Source organism: Typopeltis vanoorti, chromosome 18 (assembly GCF_054136105.1).
Source record: "Typopeltis vanoorti isolate ZY-2024b chromosome 18, IOZ_Tvanoo_1.0, whole genome shotgun sequence".
Taxonomy (NCBI): Eukaryota; Metazoa; Arthropoda; class Arachnida; order Uropygi; family Thelyphonidae; genus Typopeltis; species Typopeltis vanoorti.
In genome coordinates this window covers 2,900,004-2,922,314 of record NC_143566.1, presented here as the reverse complement: position 1 = coordinate 2,922,314, position 22,311 = coordinate 2,900,004, and the positions used below count along the sequence as shown (strand labels likewise).

The following is a 22,311-nucleotide window of genomic DNA, read 5'->3' as shown; positions in this document are numbered from 1 at the left end:
TTGTCTAAACGTGTAGCTAATAAGGGTGTGTGGACTATGCTCTTTATTTAGAGAGTGGTGAATGAGTAGGATGAATTGTCAGAGATGATTGTGAGTGCCCAAACAGTGAATAAGCTTAAGAAGATATATGAGTCTTCCACGATGAGTCTTTTTACTCCATGGAGTACTAGTCTTTGTATAGGGAGAATTTTCATCAGTTTATGTTATTATTTATTAATTTAATTACAGCTTTCAATTTTCTACAATGAGATAGTTCTTCAAAGTTCATGAACTGTACTGCATCATGAAGTCTTCCTCAGATGATCGACAGCCTTCTCTCCATTTTTACACATCATTTTTGACCCAATCATTCCTTCCCTCCCCTCTCACTCTTTTTTTAAGCCTATTCTTTAAATTTCTTCCATTCCTTTAACACTAATTTATTTCTTTTCAATGATCTTATCTCAATGGTAGGTTCTCTCAATTCCTCCCTCCTCCTCTCCAATTTCTGCTTATAGAACACTGGTTTGCATTTGGTAGCTAAAAGTAGCAGTAACTAAAAGTAGCTTTGGTTTAGGAACTTCTGTCTATTTAGTTCCTAAACCAATTTTGTTATTGTCCCTTTTAGCTACTGATTGTCCCTCATGGTTGACTAGATATTTAATAACGTGTTATACATATTTATATGGCTTACACATGTAGAAAAAATATAGAATTTATTCAAAAAGCGCTGACATATTTCATCCAATTTAACATTTATGTTGCTCCCACCCATGAAAGGTTATTTCCAAACCTATAGTACATTTTGTACTGTTGGTGGTGGGCAAGCTATCTAAGGGCAACCTTATCCTCAATCTTTCCTCCTGTTCCACCAAGTGAAAGAACTCCCCAATGTCAACCTTGTAAATACTTCTCAACAGTTCAAAAGTCTTAATCACATCAAATCTCCTTCTTCTATCCACTAAACTGTGCAGTCCACATGCCCTCAGTCTGTCTTCATAACTAACATTGTACAGTCCTGATACTACCTTTGTTGTCTGCATCTGCTCCCTTTCCACAGTTAATTTATCCCTTCGAATCCTGGGGGATCGAATTTGAGAGCAACAGTCCAAGTGTGATCAGACCACACTTGAGAGCAACAGTCCAAGTGTGGTCTGATCATGGCTTTATACAATGGAATGACAACTCTTATCTGTGCAGGTCAATATCCTTCTCAGCATTGCAGAAATCCTCACGGTTACCTTCACACAATTTGCAATACGTTCCCTGAATTATAGGTTTTTAATAATCATTATCCACCAGATTCCTTGCCTCTACTTTGTGCATTACAATTCCTCCAACAGAGTATGCAGCCTCCATCAATGTATCCCAAACTTCAATAATACATTTAGCTGCAATAAACTGACACTCCCCATTCATTTACCCATCTGTCAAGTTTATTCAAATCCTCTTGCAGGGCTACGACACCTGCACTATTACTAATAACCCTTCCCAGCTTCACATCATCTGCAAATAACTGAATATCCACCTGCAATCCATTGACAATGTCAATGATATAAAGGTTAAACAATACAGGACCCAGTACTGAGCCCTCTGGGAACACACTTTAAACCTTCTGACTCCTTGATATTGCTCCCACATACATAACTCTCTGATACCTATCAAAGATAACATTACCCTCATCTGCTCAACGTTGTGTACGATCCCTTACTAATTTCTCCACAATCCTAACAACTACCGATGAAACGCAAACTGGTCTATAGTTTGGCACTTCCAGTTAGTTACCACCATTATGCAATGGCACTATCTTACTCTCCTTCCACTCCTTGGGTACCTTTCACTTGGCCAGACATTTATTGAAAAGCCAGGTCAATGGAGCTGTCAGTTCGTTAACACATTCTCTCAAAACTAGTGGCAAAATTCTATCCAGTCCCTCAGCTTTATTGACATCCAGAATACTCAGTATTTGAAACACACTCTCCTGTTGCACTTCTAAACCTTGAACCTGTGCTATCCCTCAAGTATTAAAACATACTGCTCCAGGATGAAATACCCCAATAAAGGATTCATTGAACAACTCCACTAAGTCCTTTTCATCATTTACTCTATTCTCATTTTTAATCAACTACTTCATTCTTCCACAATCATTTCTCCTCCTACTGGCCACATACTGAAAAAATTCCTTATAATTTTCTTTGGATCTCAGGGTCAATCTCTTCTCATATTCAAGTTTCGCTTTCCTTACCACACTAGTCACTCTTCTGGCCTGAGTCTTATATTCTTCGTTCTTCTACTTTCCACCCCTCTCCATATATCTCTTCCGTAACCTCTTTTTTTTACCTGCAGTTCCTGTTTGATATTGTTTGTCATCCACTTAATACCAAATTGTGTTCTATTCTTCACTCGTGGTATACAGCTTGCTATTACTGCTAATAAATATTCCTTCACAAGTTCCCAAGCACTAATGATATCTTACTTACCCTTCCAATTCCTCCCTCCATGGAACTGCCCCAAGTTGTTATTTAAGACTATTATAATCACCTGCCTTGTAATTCCACATACATTACTTTCTATTTGATACTCCTGCATGTCTATTCATCTTCCAAGACAAAACCACATGGGCACTCTCTGCAACTGGGGGGCAGAGATGCCATCTCAGTTATGATCAGCTCTTCTAATACTATGACCAAATCCAAAACTCTTGAACCTCATGTTCTTTCAACTATATGTTGTGTATGACATATGTCTCTCAAGAAGTTTGGAATTTCATTCTCTTATTACTACATGCAGTTTCCTCTTCCCAATTTATACTTCTGTAGTTAAAATCTCCCATAACAATCATTCTTCTTACACTTGCCGAGCTCAACTGCCTAAACATCTCCTGCTGCCCACCCTTTATGCTCCCTGACTTGTAGCAATACCCTGCTAAATATCCTGTCCTGCCCAACTCTACCTCACACCATATGCTTTCAAAACCATTAGTGCCATTGCCCCAAATCCTCCACTGTGAGAGGACATAAGTCATCACTTTTCATCAGCAGTTCTCCACCAAGTGAATTTTCCCTTCTGTCCTGTCAAAAAATGCTGTACCCTGTTACTTCTATTCCTGTCAGTTCTGCAATCTGTTCTCTGTTGCCCTACAAATTATGTGATCTCGACATGTTCCACTAGTGCTGCTGCTCCTCCGTGATGGTTCCGATTGGTCAGGTAGTAATATGAGGTTCAGATCTTTCATACCTCTAGCAGGAATTGGAACAGATTGGTTAATTTTTTTATACAATTGAAACATTTAGATTTTGGACAATGTCCATTTAATTGGGTTGCATGAGCTACATTATCTCTGCATCCCTGGATTGTTCACAATACTTGCATTCCAATAATGTTGACAAAGTTTGGGATCGGTGTTTTAATGTCTGCTGAAAATGACTTTGTTAGAGAATTGTCTTGCCTCTTTACATCCTAGAATTCCAAATACTAGGATTTGCACACTAGGAATTGGCAAAATTATCTCAAAATTAAAAACACTGTTAATATATATATATATATATATATATATACAAAATAGGAAAGATAGAGATTTTATATACTTGGTTTAATCCTTCTCCAAGTATAAGCAAACAAAGTTTGAACCTGAAATATAATCAGGACTAAGAAAAGGATTAAACCAAGTTTATAATTTCTTGGTATCTTTAATTTATAGTATACCCAAGTGGAAAAACTTCCAACAACTATCTCTACTCGAGAGTATTTTAATAATAAGATGTGACATCTTTTGGCAACTCGTATATGAAAATATGAATTCTGCTTTACTTCAACCTTGGTATCACCTCTGGGTCTGGCTCCCACTGAAGAGAATTCAATTGGTGTAGGTAAAAATCTGCTATCTGTTATCAAAGGAGCCACTATGCCAATTCAACCACCTGCCTCCTAGTTAATGGGTTCCTGTGAGACCCAGTAAAAATTCAAAAAGGAGTCAAGCAAGTTTGCCCTCTCAGTCCACTGATCTCTGCATTGGTTTTTGAACCTTTCATACAAGTCAACAATACACATGCTGTGCGATGAATAACAGCTCCTTCAACAAAAAAGGAAAATAAGGTATTAGCATATGCCGATGATGTAGTCAGAACTTTGAAGGATAATGATTCCATATATATATTTTTTGGTATTTTGGAAAAATTTAGCAAAAGCAGCAGATTAATTATTAATGCAGACAAGACAAAATTAAAAGTTTATGGAAAGTTGGATCTTGGAAGCATTCCTTTTGGAATAACCCCAAAGAGAGAACCCTTCGTTATCCTTGGAATTCCCTTCTCCACATACCCAACCACTCCAAGAACTTATATACAAGAACTTAGAAATGTTAGATGACTGGAAAATAGGGCTGCTTGCATTTTCTTCTAAAGTCATAGTACTCAAAACCATAATCTTTCCTGCTCAGTTATCACAGAAACTGAAAAAAAGCAATTATATAGTAAACCTGTGCAATTTTTTTGGTCTACCAGAAAGTTAAAAAGGAATTTCTTCAACTATCAACAAAGCATGGAGGATTTGGACTTCCAGTCTTAAAATTCTGCTATTTTAGTAATTTAGCTTCAAAAATCCATAACATATTGCAAACTAATCACACATTATTATTATTATTATTATTACTACCCAAGACCTGGAGTCAAAGAATCATCTGGGAGGTCCTTTTATCACAAACACAGCTCATCATACCGTGCTTTGAACACATTCAAACTCTTTGCAGACACAGCATTCTCAGGCAAGGTAAAACCTGCTTCTCACTCCCCTACTCACACCTTCATTATACAGTTTCAAGGATGACCTCTGGTTCTCCCCTGATCTCCCACTATTTTCTGTAGAACTTCTCCAGCATTGATCCTATAACAACCTCTTACCAACTTGTAGGTCTCAATCATATCTCCCCTCTTCCTCCTGAACAACAGACTGCAAATTGCATCTCCTCAATCTTTCTTCATACTCGACATTCCAGAGGTCAGAAACTACCTTAGTCAGTCTCCTTCGGACCCTTTCCAACATCCCTTCATCCTTCTGAAAACCAGGTGACCAAATCTGGGCACAATAGTCCATTTGTGGCCTAATCAAAGCCTTATACAATGGAATAAGAATCTCCCTACTTCTACACGTCAGTGTCCTCTGCATCATTCCCAGAAGCCTTTGTGTTGTCATCATAATTTTGGCTATGTGTCCCCTAAATTTTAGATCCTTATCCACTATCACCCCAAGATTTCTTATTCCTTCCACCTCCAACAATCTATCCTCACCAAGCATAAATTCTGCATCCCATCTTTGTTTTCCAAATTTTAAAACCTTATATTTTGCAACATTGAATTCGCATCCCCATTTCCGTGCCCAATCACTCAATCTATTCAAGTCTTCCTGTAAGGCCACAACATCTTCACTACACTTCATGGTTCTTCCCAACTTTGCATCATCTGCAAACAACTGAATATCTCCATCCAAATCTTTACCTATATCATTAATATACAAGTTAAACAGTAATGGCCCTAAAACAGACCCCTGAGGCACTCCACTAGTGACTTTCCTTTTCCTGGATATCGCTCCCCCATACACAACTTGTTGATACCTATCACATAGCCAGTCTCCAATCCAATGCACCAATCTAATATCCAACCCCATCTGCTGTAGTTTGACTGTCAACCTATCATGAGGTACTCTATCAAAAGCCTTTGTGAAACCCAAGTATATTACTGTGTATCCTTTTCCTCTGTCCAAGAAAGCAGTCACTTTATTGTAATAAGTAAGTAGATTATTAAAACATGACCTCCCTTTAGCAAATCCATGCTGTCCATCAAAGATAATACCATTGTTATCAACCCAATTCTGGATCCTAGTTCTCACAAGCTTCTCCAACAACTTAACCACAACACCTGACACACAGATAGACCTATAGTTTGATGCTTGAGTTCGATCACCTCCTTTATGAAGTGGCACAATCTTGTTCCCAAGCCTCTATAATATCTGAAAGGCATATCACGATACTAGGGCCCTGTGTTCATGGTAGGATTAAGCGATTGAAGAAATCAATTAGAATTTTAGGGATATCCCCCCCCCCAACTCATGTCACTAAGTTACTAAGACTGAGAGTGGGGCTGCCAGAGTTTAGTTTATATACGTGGCATAACTTCTTGGTTCTACCTAAGAACTCACTCTCTCATATAGGATTGATTCTGGGGGAGGATTTCCTCAGAAAGAATGGATTCTTGTGTAACTATCACAGAAAAGAGATTCAATTCCTTCGAAGAAAGAATTTCACTGAGGTTAATCAGAACTCTAAAGATCAGGGAAAGGGAGACACCCCATTGCACAACAAACCTCAGTGCATAGAGAATGTTGAATTGACAAAAGGAGGGGGAAACCACATGGCTGAATCTCAGTCAAAATCTAGTGAGATTGCTTCATCACAGGAGAATGAAGAACTGAATACAAAAGATATTACTGAAGTCGAGGAGATAGATGGTAAACAAATCAAGGGTGAGAGACTGAATAATACCTGCGAAGAAGCAGCAGGAGATGACCACGTTAATAGCATGTGCACTTCTCAGAGAAAACAGTGTGAGCTAAACAAAACTGTTTACGTATGTCAAGTAACTACTGAGGGCTCATAGAGTTCATCCTGATCCAGGCGAAGGTTTGATTTAAGACACATAGGTTGGAAAGGTCACCTCCAGAGAAAAGAGGGAAAACTAAAGGAGAAAATTTTTAAAGAAAGGGGGGGGGGGCTTTGTTAGATCTTGAATGGGGGACTCTTTCAACAAAAGAGTCACTCATACAAGATCTAACAGGAAGTACAACACTAAATAAGAACATACTTGTGCTCCTAGCAATCAAGCTCATTTTATCAGAAAACATGTCATGTTTAACCTAAAAATGGAGATAAAAAGTCTGAGATTTGGATATGTCATCTGAAACTATGCTGTTGAAATAATATGTTTGGATTATGTATAATATTATTTTAAACATTAGTATTAAAACTGTGTCCCATGCAAGAAAGTAAATGTACTACCAACAAAAGTCAAAAGGTTGCGGGCTAACCACCATCAGTGACGTAACACCCAAAGCTAGAGTATTCGTAGAAGGCGATCAGGGCACATGTTCCCCAAATAGAGCAGACACCGTAAGGGAGCGGATGGGACATCACCTCTTCAGGATGAATAGGGAGGCTCCAGTGAATAAGATTCCAGCATGGAAAGAGGGCACTAATATGGAAGATAAATATGGTTACGCAGGTCTGGTATCCCCCCGTTTTTTTCTGTTCCTGTTTCCCTCGTGCAGACCAGCGATGACCAGCATCAACTCTCCCGTGGCTAACGCAAGTCCAGCAAGGCTATGCACAAGACTACAGCAGATCCCAAAACGCGAGCCATTGGTGAAACTGTGCCAATGAATGCAAAAGGAATCCCCTTTGAAGGAGGTCGAGTTAAGCAGTAATGATCTACGTGATAAGTGAATGTCCAGCAAGAAAGAGTGGCCATTTCGAAATGAGCACATGACCTCCCGTGGTAGCAGGTTTGCAGCAGCGGTGATATCCCACAACAAAGGACAGATGAAAGGTTCCCAACATCAACACTGCAGAGTGGTAACGTACTGTGACTTTTCTTGCTTTATATTGATAAGAATTTTGTGAAAGGGAAGGAATAAGAACTTGGCTGAAAGAAGGAGAACTTTAATGATAATGCATCTTCAGGGACTCTCTAACCTTATTGGACTAGTAGTCTGAGAACCCAAGTATCGTGTGGTTCCAAGAATATTGTAATAACGGGATTGTTAGTTAATATTTCATAAGTTCAGAATTAGAATAAAGTCTTGTACCATATGTGTACCAAACTGTATGTGAATAATATGCTAAATATTTAGTAGATGAATTTTGTATATAATAGTGAATTATACGCCTAAAGTTTGTTGTGCGTGAGATTTAGATCATTCCTTTTAGTATTGCTTTGCTAGAGGTAGAATGATAACCTCGTATTGTATTTGTATCTAATTTATTGTAATCCTTTTAGCCATATAATAAACATGTTTTCTTATGTAAGCCTGTGTGTGATCTAAGCATGAGACTGACTTCACCAATCATTAAATTTTGGACCTATGCATAAGGGGAATATACAAATAGTTTTAGAGTTAATAGGCCATGACTGCAAGTTAAGACATCTATAGCTTCCTAATTTATTTTATAAATTTGGTGACACTTAATTTCTGGGAAACTTCCTTAGAACAAGAGATTTCTGTCTTTAGGCTGTGGCTGGTGCAGCAAATCAAACAAATTTTGTCAGAGTCCGAAAAAAGAGAACGGCCCCAGAGAACTAGTTTATAGATAATCTTAGAAGGCACTAGAGTGATAAATTATAAAATAACAGAAAGTAATGACGTAACACTTCCCATAATCCATGGCAATATATACATCCAAACATAAAGTTGCTATTCATTATGGGTTACTGGGATCATTTGATCTGAAGTAATGTACCTCATCATACAAGTAGCCTACTCATGTTACTTCCTGTGATCGCCCTCAAATGAAGGATAAAAACAAGAATATAATTTCTGGATAGTATTTAACTTGGAATCAATACACTACAATAGTAGTGTGTTTAGATACATTATAGCAGATAAATTGCTCCATAAGCAAGACCAGCTGTGGTTAGTATTATAAACAATCAGTCAAGTTGCAACAATGACAGAGAAACTTATGCATACAACATTAATAACTACCAGTCCTACAACTTACATAGATCAACAAAAGAGGAAGTGGCATCATGACATTGCATTCATCAAAGAAAAATACAGTGTGACTGAAAAACAAACTCATTTCGAACATGCAGAAACACTAATTTTGGATACCACAAATAACAACAAACAAAGCCAAATACACAATAAACATAATATACAGAACCTGCTCCAGATAATAATCCACACAGATTTCTGCACAAATTAGAAGCATGCATAAGTGGCATTGAACACTGTACAACACAGCGGCTCATCCTAAGAGGAGACATTAACATAAATACTCTTGGCCATGCTTCTTTAACCTCTAACATATACCTTGATATACTAAGTCAGTACAACATAAACCCTATCATAAACTCCCCAACAAGAGAAGAAATATTCAACAGTTCACTAACACAATCATGTATTGACCATATCAACACACAGGCTCACATCCATATGTATACCTCATCAGTAATTAATACCAAAATCGCCGATCACTACTTTGTGTCAACTTCGTTTCATTATGCCCCCCTTCCAACATCACAAAAAGCTCATCAAAAATTGATCATATTAAAGAGCAATATCAACAATCTTTTAAACAATACAGACTGGAATTGCCTACTCAAAATAAATGACCCTGTATCTTTATATGAAAATTTCCAACTACTGTTCATAACAATATATAAAAAAGGAACAAAACCTACACAAACAAGGCAACAAACACTAAATAACCCATAAATGGTGACATTCTAAATAGTGTTAATGTAAAGGAAAATCTATGGAAAAGACTAAAAAGTCAGCCAGTAGCACTCATCTACAAACATTATATAAAAACACAATAAATTGACTAACAACAAAAATTTGTAGGGCAAAAAAAAAACACTACTACTTTCAAATATTTACAGAATATAATGAAAATATGAAGCAAACATGGGCTACACTTTATGAATTACTAACTAAAAAAAAGAAAACTTCACAAGATTTTATCACAAAAAGGCTTTGGTTAGGATATGAACCAAAAGGAACTAGCAGACCTATTCAATTACTCCTTCACAAACAAATCACACAATTCAAAAAAGATAATCTACCAACAAACAATAAAAAATTAACACAAAGTGAACAGCAAATCATGTATTTTCCACCAGTAACAAAACAGGAAGCAAAGGAAGTGCTCTTACTGCAAAAAAACAAAGACCACTTCAGGAATAGACAAAATAAGCTCACAGACCTTTTAACACACTCTGAACAAATAAATCCTATACTTCTGAGACTTGTGAACATAATATTTGACACTGGTATTATTCCACAACAACTAAAAACTAGGGAGCCTCCATAGCTCAGTCAGTATAGACAAAGCTCTTTGGTCAGAAAGACCTGGGTTCGATTCCTGTCAGTGATATGAGGAACCTTTATTTGGTCTCTTTCGACTAAAGGTGAGTTAGCCAGGCTCATACGAAGGTAGGGGATTTTTTTACCCAGAAACTCGGGTTTCTTGTCCTCCAAACTGGCCCCACGAACACACATGGATTACAGTCATGAATATGTCCCAGCCATATGCCAGACCTGAGCCTGGATAAAATTGAGGGATTGGGGAAAGCAATGGTGAACTACCATGTAAAAATCTCAACAGGAATACTTTGTGGGCAATGCCTACAAAAGTCACCTACAGTCAGAAACAACTGAAAGGGAAAATCAGATCAGAACTAAAAACTGCGATAATCATGTCAATTTACAAACATGGCAAAAGAAATGATACACAGAACTACAGACAAATAGCTAACCTACCAATCATCTCCAAAATTCTTGAAAAAATAACACACACTAAAGTACAGAACTTTTACAAAATTACAACATTATCTCAAAACACCAATACGGCTTCCAAAAAACCAAAAGCACCATCATCTTGTTATAGTATATCGCTGATCTCATAAACATAGCTCTCGATCAAAACAAGTTCACTATCCTTATACTTATTGACTTAACTAAAGCTAATGAACATGATATACTGCTGACCAAATTGTATTCATTTGAAATAAGAGGAACACTGCACACCTGGTTCAGGAACTATCTCTCAAACAGAACACCAGTAACAAAAATAGGCACCCTTTACAACCAGGGTATACAGATAAAACACAGCATCCATCAAGGTGTCATATTATCACTTATCCTGTTCAACATATACATTAATGATATTCAAAACTTGGACACACAAAGTTAAATACATCAATACACAGATGACAATGTGCTACTACAGGTCCACACTGACATCAAAACTGCTCTTTCCAAAGCACATGACCTAAATGAATTCACATTTTACTTCTACCAAAACTCAATTATAGTGAACAGCACCAAAATGCAGACGTTAATTATACAGAATCTGAGAATCATGCATGCAACACCACTATTGCTATACTATCACACATTGTGCTGCATTAACAACAAAAACAGCTGTCAGTGTACCGAAATCACACCTGTAATATATGAAAAATACCTTAGCCTCTACATAGATTGCCACCTTAAATGGGCAAAACATATAGAATACTTACATACTAAACTGCACATCAATGCAACAAAAATTTTCCTTTCGCTACTCAGGTACAGTATAACAGTCTACATAGACACATCAAACAGTCATAATATAGAAACATTATATAGGAAAATGATTTCAATAATGATCGAGGCCTCACATACAACAGCCCAATAACCGAACCCTTTATGGCGATGCACAAAATCCTGAATGTAAAAAATTTGAAACACTACTTAATGTTACTATAGAATTACTTCATCAACACTCATTGTAACAGAGACACATATCACAGCCCAGCACAACTCTTTACACTCCTAGATCCTTCAAGAACTCATATGGTTCTTCAGTGAAATCACATCTGATGCCCATGTTACACAACAACCTACCACAAAATTTAAAACACATATACAATTACATAACATTAAACATTAACTGTGGAAGCTATACCAACACAGCTAATAAAGAATTCACACCTATATACACTTCACAAATCACCAGCATCCAACCTCTATATTCCATCCATAAAAAAGTACCAATCAACATAAATAGTGTATGCTAATCCTTCTCTCTTCATAAAAGCTAACCCTAACTTCAAAGTAGTTGGAATTAGTATGGATTAATCAACTAATCTTATTAACCAATCACTACCATTAACTTCCAGGTCACAATACCTTAACCAATATCCTCTACTGGGCCCTTAAAGATATTATTCGCTCCTACGACAATCCATTTCATTCCTTGTTAAATATACTTCACTCTCTCTCTTTGTGCATATCATATCTGACTTAGTCCACTTCTACTAGTATTCTTTATAACTATTTATCTGAAAATGAATGTTGCACTGTATCATACAGCTTATTCTGTAACACCTTGTAGTAAATAAGAAATATAATATATGAATAGTATAAAAAAAGGAGTATGTATGCATAAAAAATGTACTTTTTTTCAGAATTGATTATAAATCAATTGATAATCTAAAGTGAATTGTATATATATTAAATAATATTTATGTTAATGTTTATCAAACTGTGGGGAAAAAAAAGAAAGAAAGAAATATATATGTATATAAATATATATATATAGCGAAAAAGGTAATAATGTTAACTACCTTGTGAAACTGTGAACTATAAATGCAAACTATTACTGTGATGGTTATAATAATATTACATGAATTGTTCACTACCTGAATAGCATGCAGTGCAAAGAATGATATGAACTGGAATCTGAACTGAACCATGAGAAATTATAGCATTATTTCCTAAATTATTATTATTATCCAACCCTCCATGGAGTCAAAAGACTCATCGTGGGAGGTTGTTTTTAGGAAACACATAGTTTATCATACCACTCCTTGAACCCACTGACCGTTCCCACTCCAACCACTCTCTCAGGCAATGCATTCCAAGGTTCAACCACCCTGCATGCAAAGAAACCGCTCCTCACCCTCTTGCACAGCCTCCTTTCATAACTTCCAGGGATGGCCCCTTGTCATTGCTCCATCACACCATTCCACCAAGTGAAAGAACTCTCCAATGTCAAACTCTGCAGTCCACATTCCCTCAGTCGATCCTCATAACTCATATTGTACAGTCCTAAAACTATCTTTGTTATCCGCCTCTGTACCCTTTCCACAGTCAATTTATCCCCTTCAAATCCTGGGGACCAAATCTGAGAACAATAGTCTAAGTGTGGTCTGATCAGTGTCTTATACAACGGAATAATAACTCTTTTATCTCTGCAGGTCAGCGTCCTTCTCAGTATTGCCACAATCCTCTGAGTTACCCTCATCACCTTTGCAATACGCACCCTGAATTGCAGTTTTCTATCAATCATCACTCCCAGATCTCTTGTCTCCCCTACCTCCTCCAGTACAGCTCCTCCAGTCGAGTATGCATTCCCCCATCGATGGATCTCAAGACTACATTTTGCTGCATTATTGCAAAATTGTATTGTATATTTATGAATGTTATTTGATAGGCAATAAAATGTTACTGTACTATAAATAAAAAAAGTTATTATTATCAATTTAAAAATGACATTGTGAAAAAGTGAAATGAATGCATTCAGTTCCTATTGCATGTTACCAAAAAGAAACTGATGATATAAATTATTATTATTATTATTATGTGACACCTCCAGGGAGTCCAAAGACTCATCGAGGGAGAGTGTGCCAACAGCATTGAGCAATTGATCCCCTTCCAACTACTAATGGTGCTCAAACTTACTTAACTTTTTGCGAGCCATTAGTAGCAGAGGCTCTACCAATCGACCAATCTTTGCTGTAAATCAAATTAACTACAAATTGAAATTGAAAAAAAAAAAAAAAAAAATTATTATTGATTCAAAAAATAGCAATATTAAAAAGTGAAATGAATCTATTCAGCATTTCATACTGATAATAAAAATAAAATGTAAATATTATTATTATTGTTACGTGACACCTCCAGGGAGTTCATAGACCCATCGAGGGAGGGCACTTGCTCTACAACTCTGTCTCTACCACTCAATCTGCAAACTCCTATGAACCACAATGACACCAATGCCATCTACTGTACATCATCACTAATATTTCCACAGACAATCACAAAAACATCCATGTCCATGGCAGGATTCAAATCTACAGCCTTTTGGCTGGAGAGTGGATATGCTAACCACTCGGCCAACAAGGCTGGCATATAATTTGTGAATTAAAATGAACTGCAGATTGAAATATAAATGTAAATGATACAATGCAGAAAAAAAAAGTGTGTGTATTTATATAACTCATTCCAGAACCAATATCGTTAATAAGAAAAATCTCTCTCTCCGACTCTTAACACATTAAATGAATTGTTGTAAATATGTATGAGAAAAAATGTAAAATACATTGTTAGTATTATTATCTATGCATATTTAAATAAGATGTTTACTTAACATTCTGTACTACTGAAAATTTGTAGGGAACAAAACTGTATCAGTAATACTTCAATTGTATATTTGTAAATATTCCGTATAGTGAAGAGGATAGCAAACTTTTCTAAAACCTACACTGAAAGTTTGTTAATAATACTACTAATAAAATTTGACAACTTCAACAATTTGTGAGATGAATTATTTGCATTATGATTAAAAAAAAAAAAAAAAGCAGAAACTAGGATTTCAAATTTCAAACATCTGGGATTTTAAACTTTAAATCCATACTTCATATTTCAAACTTTAGAAGTGGATTGAAATTACTTGCCGATTTGGGTGAGAAGAAGGTAGCAGGAACTGGAACTGAGCAGCACAAATACCCGACGACAAACTCATGTGTTGAAGACATGTGAGTTCATAAGATATATAAGCTCTTCTCACATACACCTGAAAATGTTTTAAATTTCATAAATGACTGCCTAGATATTAATTAGTTAACAAAAGTAAAGCATAACAAATTAAAAGGAAATCAATGCAATGTGGTTAGCAGTCTTAATGCAAATTAATAATTGACTTAAAATTCGAGATCTAAGTTGGTTGGTTGGTTGATAAGTTTATGGTATACTGGAGCCACAACAACAAAGGTCTTACTACCTGATAGCAAAGGTTACAGAATTACACAAGGTATTGATAAATAGTCAGGATTAAATTAATAAATAATATGTATGTACAAAAATTAAGTTAACCAATGCAGTATATAAATAAAACTTATAATCAAATGTGTTTGTATATATTAATTCTTTACAAAAGAATAAAAAACATGCAATTTGTCTGAGTCTGCTAACATTTCCCTGAATGTATATTGCTTGCCTAGATAGGTAAAAATCTAATTCCTCTCTCTTGCACAGTGCATATTCTAGCACTCCAAGAATATGAAAAATGAATGCATGTGCCATTCATTCAAGAATGTGTGAGAGGACTGTGGCCAATGTGTTGAGACTAGCAACAACAACTTCTTTCTATGCTGACTAGACTGCCAATTATTAATATTATTGTTATTTATATGGATACTCCATGGAGTCAAAAGACTCATGCCAGCAGACCCACAGAATGGATTAACACAATATCTATCATACATCTCCTTATTCACTGTTTGGAGGATCACAACTACTTGAGGCAATCCATTCCAATCATTCACCACTCTTCAAGGAAAGGTTAGTAAGGGTGTGCAAACCTGATCCCTTACTAATCACACTCTTAGACAACTTCAAAGTGCCTTGTTTCCCCCCCCCCCCACTCCCAATGTACTGAAAAATTTCTTTTACATCAATCTTATAGAATCCCTTTAGTAACTTATAAGTTTCTATCATATCCCCTCTCCTCTTCCTGCCAGCTAAATTATGCATCCAACAAACCTACAATCTATCCTCAAAGGGAACATTCCACAGACCTGTCATGAGTTTGCTCATTTGTATCTGAATCCACTCCACCAATATGAAAATACAATTAATGAGTCTTTAAAATTTGATTAGTGTGCCTATATACACTTTAAAAATAAATGTTATAGATTTAAAAAATTTTCTATTTATACATTTTTTTTAATGGCTAACTATTTTAAAAAATCACTCACCAGGATGAAATAATTTAGTTACCGATTTAAAACATTTTACAAAATTATTTTAATGGCATACTACACTATTTTCATGTACACTATATTCCAATTTACCACCAAACTTTATGTCATCTGTAATTGCATAGCATTTTACTCATAATATCTTGTGCTTTCATTGCAATTGTTTGCCTTACTTTTTAAAGTATTTTCCCAACTTTTCATTGTGGGTAAAAGAATTAGTGAGCAAAAAAAGTGGAAGTGTGAAAAAGATTCAAAAAGTAATCTCATTTGAAGAAAAACTTGAATAATAAAGAAAAATGAAAAAGGTGAGTCCATAGCAAAAGATAAGACAAGAACACAAAATGAATGAATCAACTATAAGAGGAATTCTAAGCAAAGCTGGTGAATACAAAGAGAAAGGTAAGGCTGCTTCAAGTTCATCATGCATGATGAACTCGACCTTATTAAATCAAAAGCATTAAGTCTCTTTGCAACTTTGAAAGAAAGTGCTATCAATGATGGAAAAGAAGAAGAATTCCATGCTAGTGCTGGGTGGTTTAAATGTTTCTAAAAGAGAAATAGCTTACATAATGTTCAAATCATAGGCAAAGCTGTAAGTGCATATAAGGAGGTGGCTGCAAATTATCCAGAGATATTGAAGTAAATTGTAATAGAAGGGGACTATTGTGACCAAAAAATATTTTATGTCAAGGAAACCACCTTTTTTTGGAAGCAAATGCCTTCCAAGACTTTTCTGGCCAAATCAAAAAAATCTCAGCCTAGTTATAAAGTTGCAAAGGATAGAATGACTTGTCTATAAATTACCATGGGTTATGACTTTAGATCACCTTTGGCAATGCCAAAGGTGATCTAAAGTCATAACCCATGGTAATTTATAGGCCACAAAATCCTAGAGCCAACAAAGGCATTAATCAAGCTTCCCTCCCCGTTATTTGGAAGTCTAACAAGAAAGCATGTCTGTGCAGTTAGCCTAGCGGCTGTGCGCTTCACAACCATATGCCTGGGGAAGGAATGTCCTAGGTTCGATTCCCATCGTAGATGTGATGAGCTGAAGGATCATCATAGCCAAGATAGCCAGTCTTGGGTGTGGACAGTAGGGTTTTTTCCCCAGTTTATCCTGGGGTTTTTGATCCTGCAAAGCAAACAAACTGGCCTTGAGAACTTAACACTGTGACCAACTTATCCTATGAATGGTTTGAGATCTGATGATTAATCAATCCTCGACACCGCAAGGTAAAAGAGGGCAAAAGGAAGATGAGATGAGACAAGAAAGCATGGATTACTAAAGCTTTATTTGAAAGATGGTTCACAAGTTATTTTCATCCAACAGTTAAGAATTTTTGCAAATGAAATGATCTTGATTTTAAAGCTGTTTATTTTAGACAACACACTTGGTCACCCTACTTCTCTTGATTCATTGTGTGAGAGCATTAAAGTGATATTTTTACTGGCAAATCAACTTCTCTCATACAGCCGATGGACCAGAGGATTACCACAACCTTTATGGCAACTATCTGAGAAGAACATTTAGACAGACAACAGAAGAAATACATGGAGAGAATTCTAAGAGAATAGTAGAATTCTGAAAGAAACTTAATTTTAAACTGGTACCGAAAATGTTCATCAGTCTTGGAATGAAATTACTGCTAACAACATACAAGCTGTTTGGAAGCACATTTTTCCACATTGTGCAAATGATTTTAGAGGCTTTTCAAATGAAACGGATAATTTTATTGAGGAAATTGTCAACATTGGGCATGAAGTGGGTTTTGGATGAGATTGACAATAATAATGTCCAAAAGTTAATTAAGCAGGTCGTAATCACTCAATTCTGAGGAACTGAATGATTACGACCTGCTAAATTTAGATGCACAGTGGGAAGATCCTGAAGAATATGAAAAAAATTTAACTAATTACAGTCAGCCAAAAGAGATTTCACAGAAACAATTTGAAATATTTTTCGTACAATCCAAATTTTTAACTAGTAATGCTTAGGGGCTGACCCTGATGTAGAGAGAAGCAGTAAAATAATAAATTTATATCATGGACCAGGGGATTATCGCAACCTCTATGGCATGCTACCTGAAAAGAACATTTAAACAGCTATCAAAAATATTCAGCTATCAAATCTAATCTAATATCAAAAATATTCAACAGTCTTGGAATGAAATTACTGCTAACAATATGCAGCCTCAAACTTGCCAACATAAATAAATTTATATGTTTTATTGTCTTTCAGCTTCATGGTTTTCCTTTAACCAGGCCCTGAGACATAAGACATACCCTAAATCTTTTATAAAAAAAATTAAGTGTCAAAAAAGAAATTTGAGGAATGAATTATACTTATTTTCCCCCATAGGTGATTATATTTGATTAATATTCCATGTTTTAAATAGCACCTGCGGTGTATTAAGTGATGGATTGCTATAACATCTTTGTTTTCCACATTTTAAAACTTTATATTTCACAACACTGAAATGGCATTCCCAATCACATGCACGTTCACTCAGTCTATTCAAGTCATTTTGCAAGGCTATAACATATGCTCTACCCCTCAATATGTCCCAACTTTGCATCATATGCAAAGAGCAGTTCATCCCCATTCAAATCTACCCCAACATTATTAACATACAGGTTAGACAGCAAAAGCTCTAACGCAGACCCCTGAGGCACACCACTGGTTACTTTCCTCTTCTGGTATATTGCTCCCCCATATAAAACTTGTTAATACCTATCAGACAGTCAATCTCCAATCCAATGCACTAGCCCAGGGGTTCTCAAACTTTTCCTATGATGGAACACTTCACAAATCCTGAAAATTTAATGGAACACCTTGGTTAGAGTCGAGTATCATCAGTCTCGTATTAGTGTAAAGCTAAGCGCACACCATCGCCACAGAACGCTGTATAGCATCTCAGAAATGTGATTTTGAGATGCTATACAGTGTAGATTGGCCAGTGGCCAATGTGAATTATGTTTGATGAGTGGTGTGGAATGAGTTCGATGGACGAAAGGAGTTATATAAAATGGATGGTTTACATTTGAATGGATTTGGTGTACAGAGACTTGAAAAGGTGTTGTCAAATGTAGTGGAAGTGAATGTACAGAACCAGGGAAACTAGAGTTATTAAAGTGGGGGGGGGGGGAGTAGATATGCAGATTTTAGGGAGACAGTTGAGTGTGTGAATGTGTGTAATATGCCCAAGCAAGTAGGAAAGACCATGATATGCCCAAGCAAGTAGGAAAGACCAATGGGATAGTTAGTATAAGGCATCAAAATAGGGATGGGACAAATCGGCTTCTGCAATTCATGTATGCAAATTCCAGAAGTATTAGGAACAAGAGGGAAGAATTTTTGGCCTTCATTGGCACTTCCACACCACAGGTTATTGGCATTAGTGAAACATGGCTGACAGAAGATGACACAGCTAGTGGGATTGAATGTGAGGGGTATGGTGTGTTCAGGAGGAACAGAGAGAATAAAATGGGGGGAGGTGTGTTATTGATGATAGCGGATGAGCTACAGCCAAGGAGAATAGAAGTGGAACTGCAGGATAGAGAAAAGGGCACATTTGAGGCTATTTGGTGTGAGATTGAAACTAGCAGAACAAAATATACAGTTGGGTGTTGCTATAGACCAGGTGATGGAATAGATGGGGGAGATAGTATGCATAAGCAAATAGAAGAAATGAGTGAAAGAAGGGTAATTATTATGGGAGATTTCAACTATGGTAACATTGATTGGAAGGAGGAGAGAACACATGGGAGGAAGGAATGGGATTTTATGTGGTTATTAAGGGATAACTTTCTGCGACAGCATGTAATGGAAAATACTAGGGGTCAGAGAGTGCACCACCAATTGGTGAGAGTGATCATGAGGTCTTGATTTGGCTTGACTTGACACACTTGGGAGGTGGCTAAAGGTGTGGAATTTACAATTAAGACAGGATAATTGTGGAATTATCGGGCTGGTAAGTATGACAAGCTTAGGCGATTGATTGGTACAGTGCCATGACATGTACAACTGCAAGGGCTAGAAGTTGACAGTGCATGGGAGGTGGTTAAAAAGTGTTAGCATGAAGCAATGGCTGACTGTGTATCTAGAGTCCGAATAATAAATCAAGTAGGAGTTAAATGGATGAATAACACCATTAAGCTTGAGCTGCAAAAAAACTATGGAGGGAATTTAAGGAGAAAGGTGACCAGCAGGCACATGAATAGTATTAACCGAGGCCAGAAGAGTAACGAGTGTGGTAAGAAAAGCAAAAATGGGTTATCAAAGAACATTAGCCATGTAGGCTAAAGAGAATCCTAAACAGTTTTTTCGATATGTTGCAAGCAAAAGAAAAAAATGTATATGGCAGAATGATTTTAAAGAATGCCGATGGCAGGGAGGTAACCGAATCAGTTGATATATTTGAATTACTGAGCGAGCACTTTGCAAGAGTATATCATCTAGGTGGTGACATTGCAGAAATGAATGAACCAATAGATTATATGGGAAGTGGGGTGAGTAGTCTATTGCAAAACCTCAATGTCAATACATCTGTGGGATTGGATGGTATACCAGCTCGTGTCATACGTGAAGCGGTTAAAGAATTGTTAGTACCCTCGACCATTTTGATTAATCTGAGTCTCAGGTCTGTGTTAGTCCCGAGGGGTGGAAAGAGGGGAAAATAGTTTCACTGCATAAAGGAGGTTCCAAGACTACTGTTGTAAATTACCGACCGATTAGCATATCAGGAATCATTGTAAATCTTGGAGAAACTAGTCAAGAGAAGAATACAGGAGTGGATAGATGAAAATAGGATACTGTATGGAAGGCAACATGGTTTTGTGAAGGGTAGATCATGCCTCAGTAACTTGCTCACGTTTTATAACACAGTGACAGCTGAACAGGATAAGGGTACTGGGTTTACAGTGATTCTACTGGACCTTGCCAAGGCCTTTGACAGGATACCACATGGAACTCTAATCAGTAAACTGGAGCAGATGGGGATGGATATAGGGTTGGTGAGATGGATAGGAGGGTCGTTGATGGAGAGATACCACAGAGTGGTTTATTCAGGAGTGGAGTCCAAAAGACGGCCTGTGACTAGTGGTGTGCCGCAGGGTTCTGTTCTTGGACCACTACTTTTCAATTTGTTCATTAACGATATAGGAAAGGATCTCAGAGGAAGTATTCACTTGTTTGCTGATTGATGCAAAGGATGGCAAAATTTTGCAGGATGATTTGGATAGTTTGGAGGACTGGGCTAAGGAAAATGGATGTCAATTTAATGTGACAAAATGTAAGGGTATGCATTTTGGGGTGAAAAGATTAGCAGCAGTATATCACATTGGTGGAACTGTACTCCAGGAGATTGATGAGGCCAGGGATTTGGGAGTGTTGGTGGATAGGGAGTTGAAGTTTAGGGGGCACATTGCAAAAGTGGCTAAATCAGCTCATCAAATCACTTGGTTACTGAAAAATACTTTAACAAGCAGAGACAAACAAGTTATTCTTCCTCTATATCGAGCCCTGATAAGACCCCATCTGGACTACTGTGCCCAGATTTGGACACCAGGGTTTCTTCTTGATGGGGAAGAGATGAACAGGATCCAGAGACGAGTGACCAAGATGGTAACAGGTCTGTGGAATGAACCTTATGAGAACAGATTAAAGATTTGTTGGTTGCAAAAATTGATTGATAGGCAGAAAAGGGGTGATATGATTGAGACATTCAAATTACTGAAGGGTTTCTATAATATTAATCCAGAAGATATTTTTGAGAATAGGTTTGGTGGTGGGAGAACTAGGGGCCATACATGAAGATGGGCAAGAGTGTGGTTAGCAGGGGTGTTAGAACTAAGTTTTTTACTTGGAGAGTGGTAAATGAGTGGAATAAGCCAGAGTCTGTTGTGGGTACTATGACCGGGAATGAGTTCAAGGCGAGGTAAGATAGATACTGTGTGAATGTCGAATTGTTGTTCTTGACATGATTTTAGGGCCTCCCTGGATGAGTCTGTCGACTCCTTGAAGTTGCCCAAAATAAAAATAATAATAATAATAATAATATTAATTTTGATAATAAAGTGAACACTTATTCACTTTCCTGTGGAACACTAGTATTCTTCGGAACATAGTCTGGTAAACGCAGCACTAGTCTAATATCCAACTCCATCCTCTCTAGTTTGACTATCAACATGCGTGATCTATCAAAAGCCTCTACAAAGTTTAAGTGAACTACTGTGCATTATCTCCCATGTCTGATGCTACTGTTATTGTAATAAGTACATTACTAAAACAACCTCCCTTTAGCGAATCTGTGCTGTCCATCATAAATAATACCACTGTTGTCAAACGAATTCTGGATCCTGATTCTCATCAGTCTTTCTAGTACTTTAACCACAACACCTGACACACAGATAGGCCTATAATCCGATGTTTGAATTGTGTCGCCACCTTTATGACGTGGTACAATCTTGCTTCCTTCCACTCCATTACAAATTTAATCCAATGTATGACTCATAATTAACAAATATGTCAAGC

At 36.8% G+C, this 22,311-nt stretch overlaps 1 protein-coding gene across 1 annotated transcript in view; it reads right to left on the bottom strand.

Annotated features, from left to right (window-relative positions):
* Positions 1-22,311, bottom strand: part of ACC (acetyl-CoA carboxylase) — a 1,393,224-nt gene that overhangs the window by 771,648 nt on the left and 599,265 nt on the right. Inside the window, exon 27 of the mRNA XM_090408519.1 lies at positions 14,475-14,593. Coding sequence (XP_090264645.1) covers positions 14,475-14,593 — 119 coding nt within the window. The remainder of the gene's footprint in view (positions 1-14,474; positions 14,594-22,311) is intronic.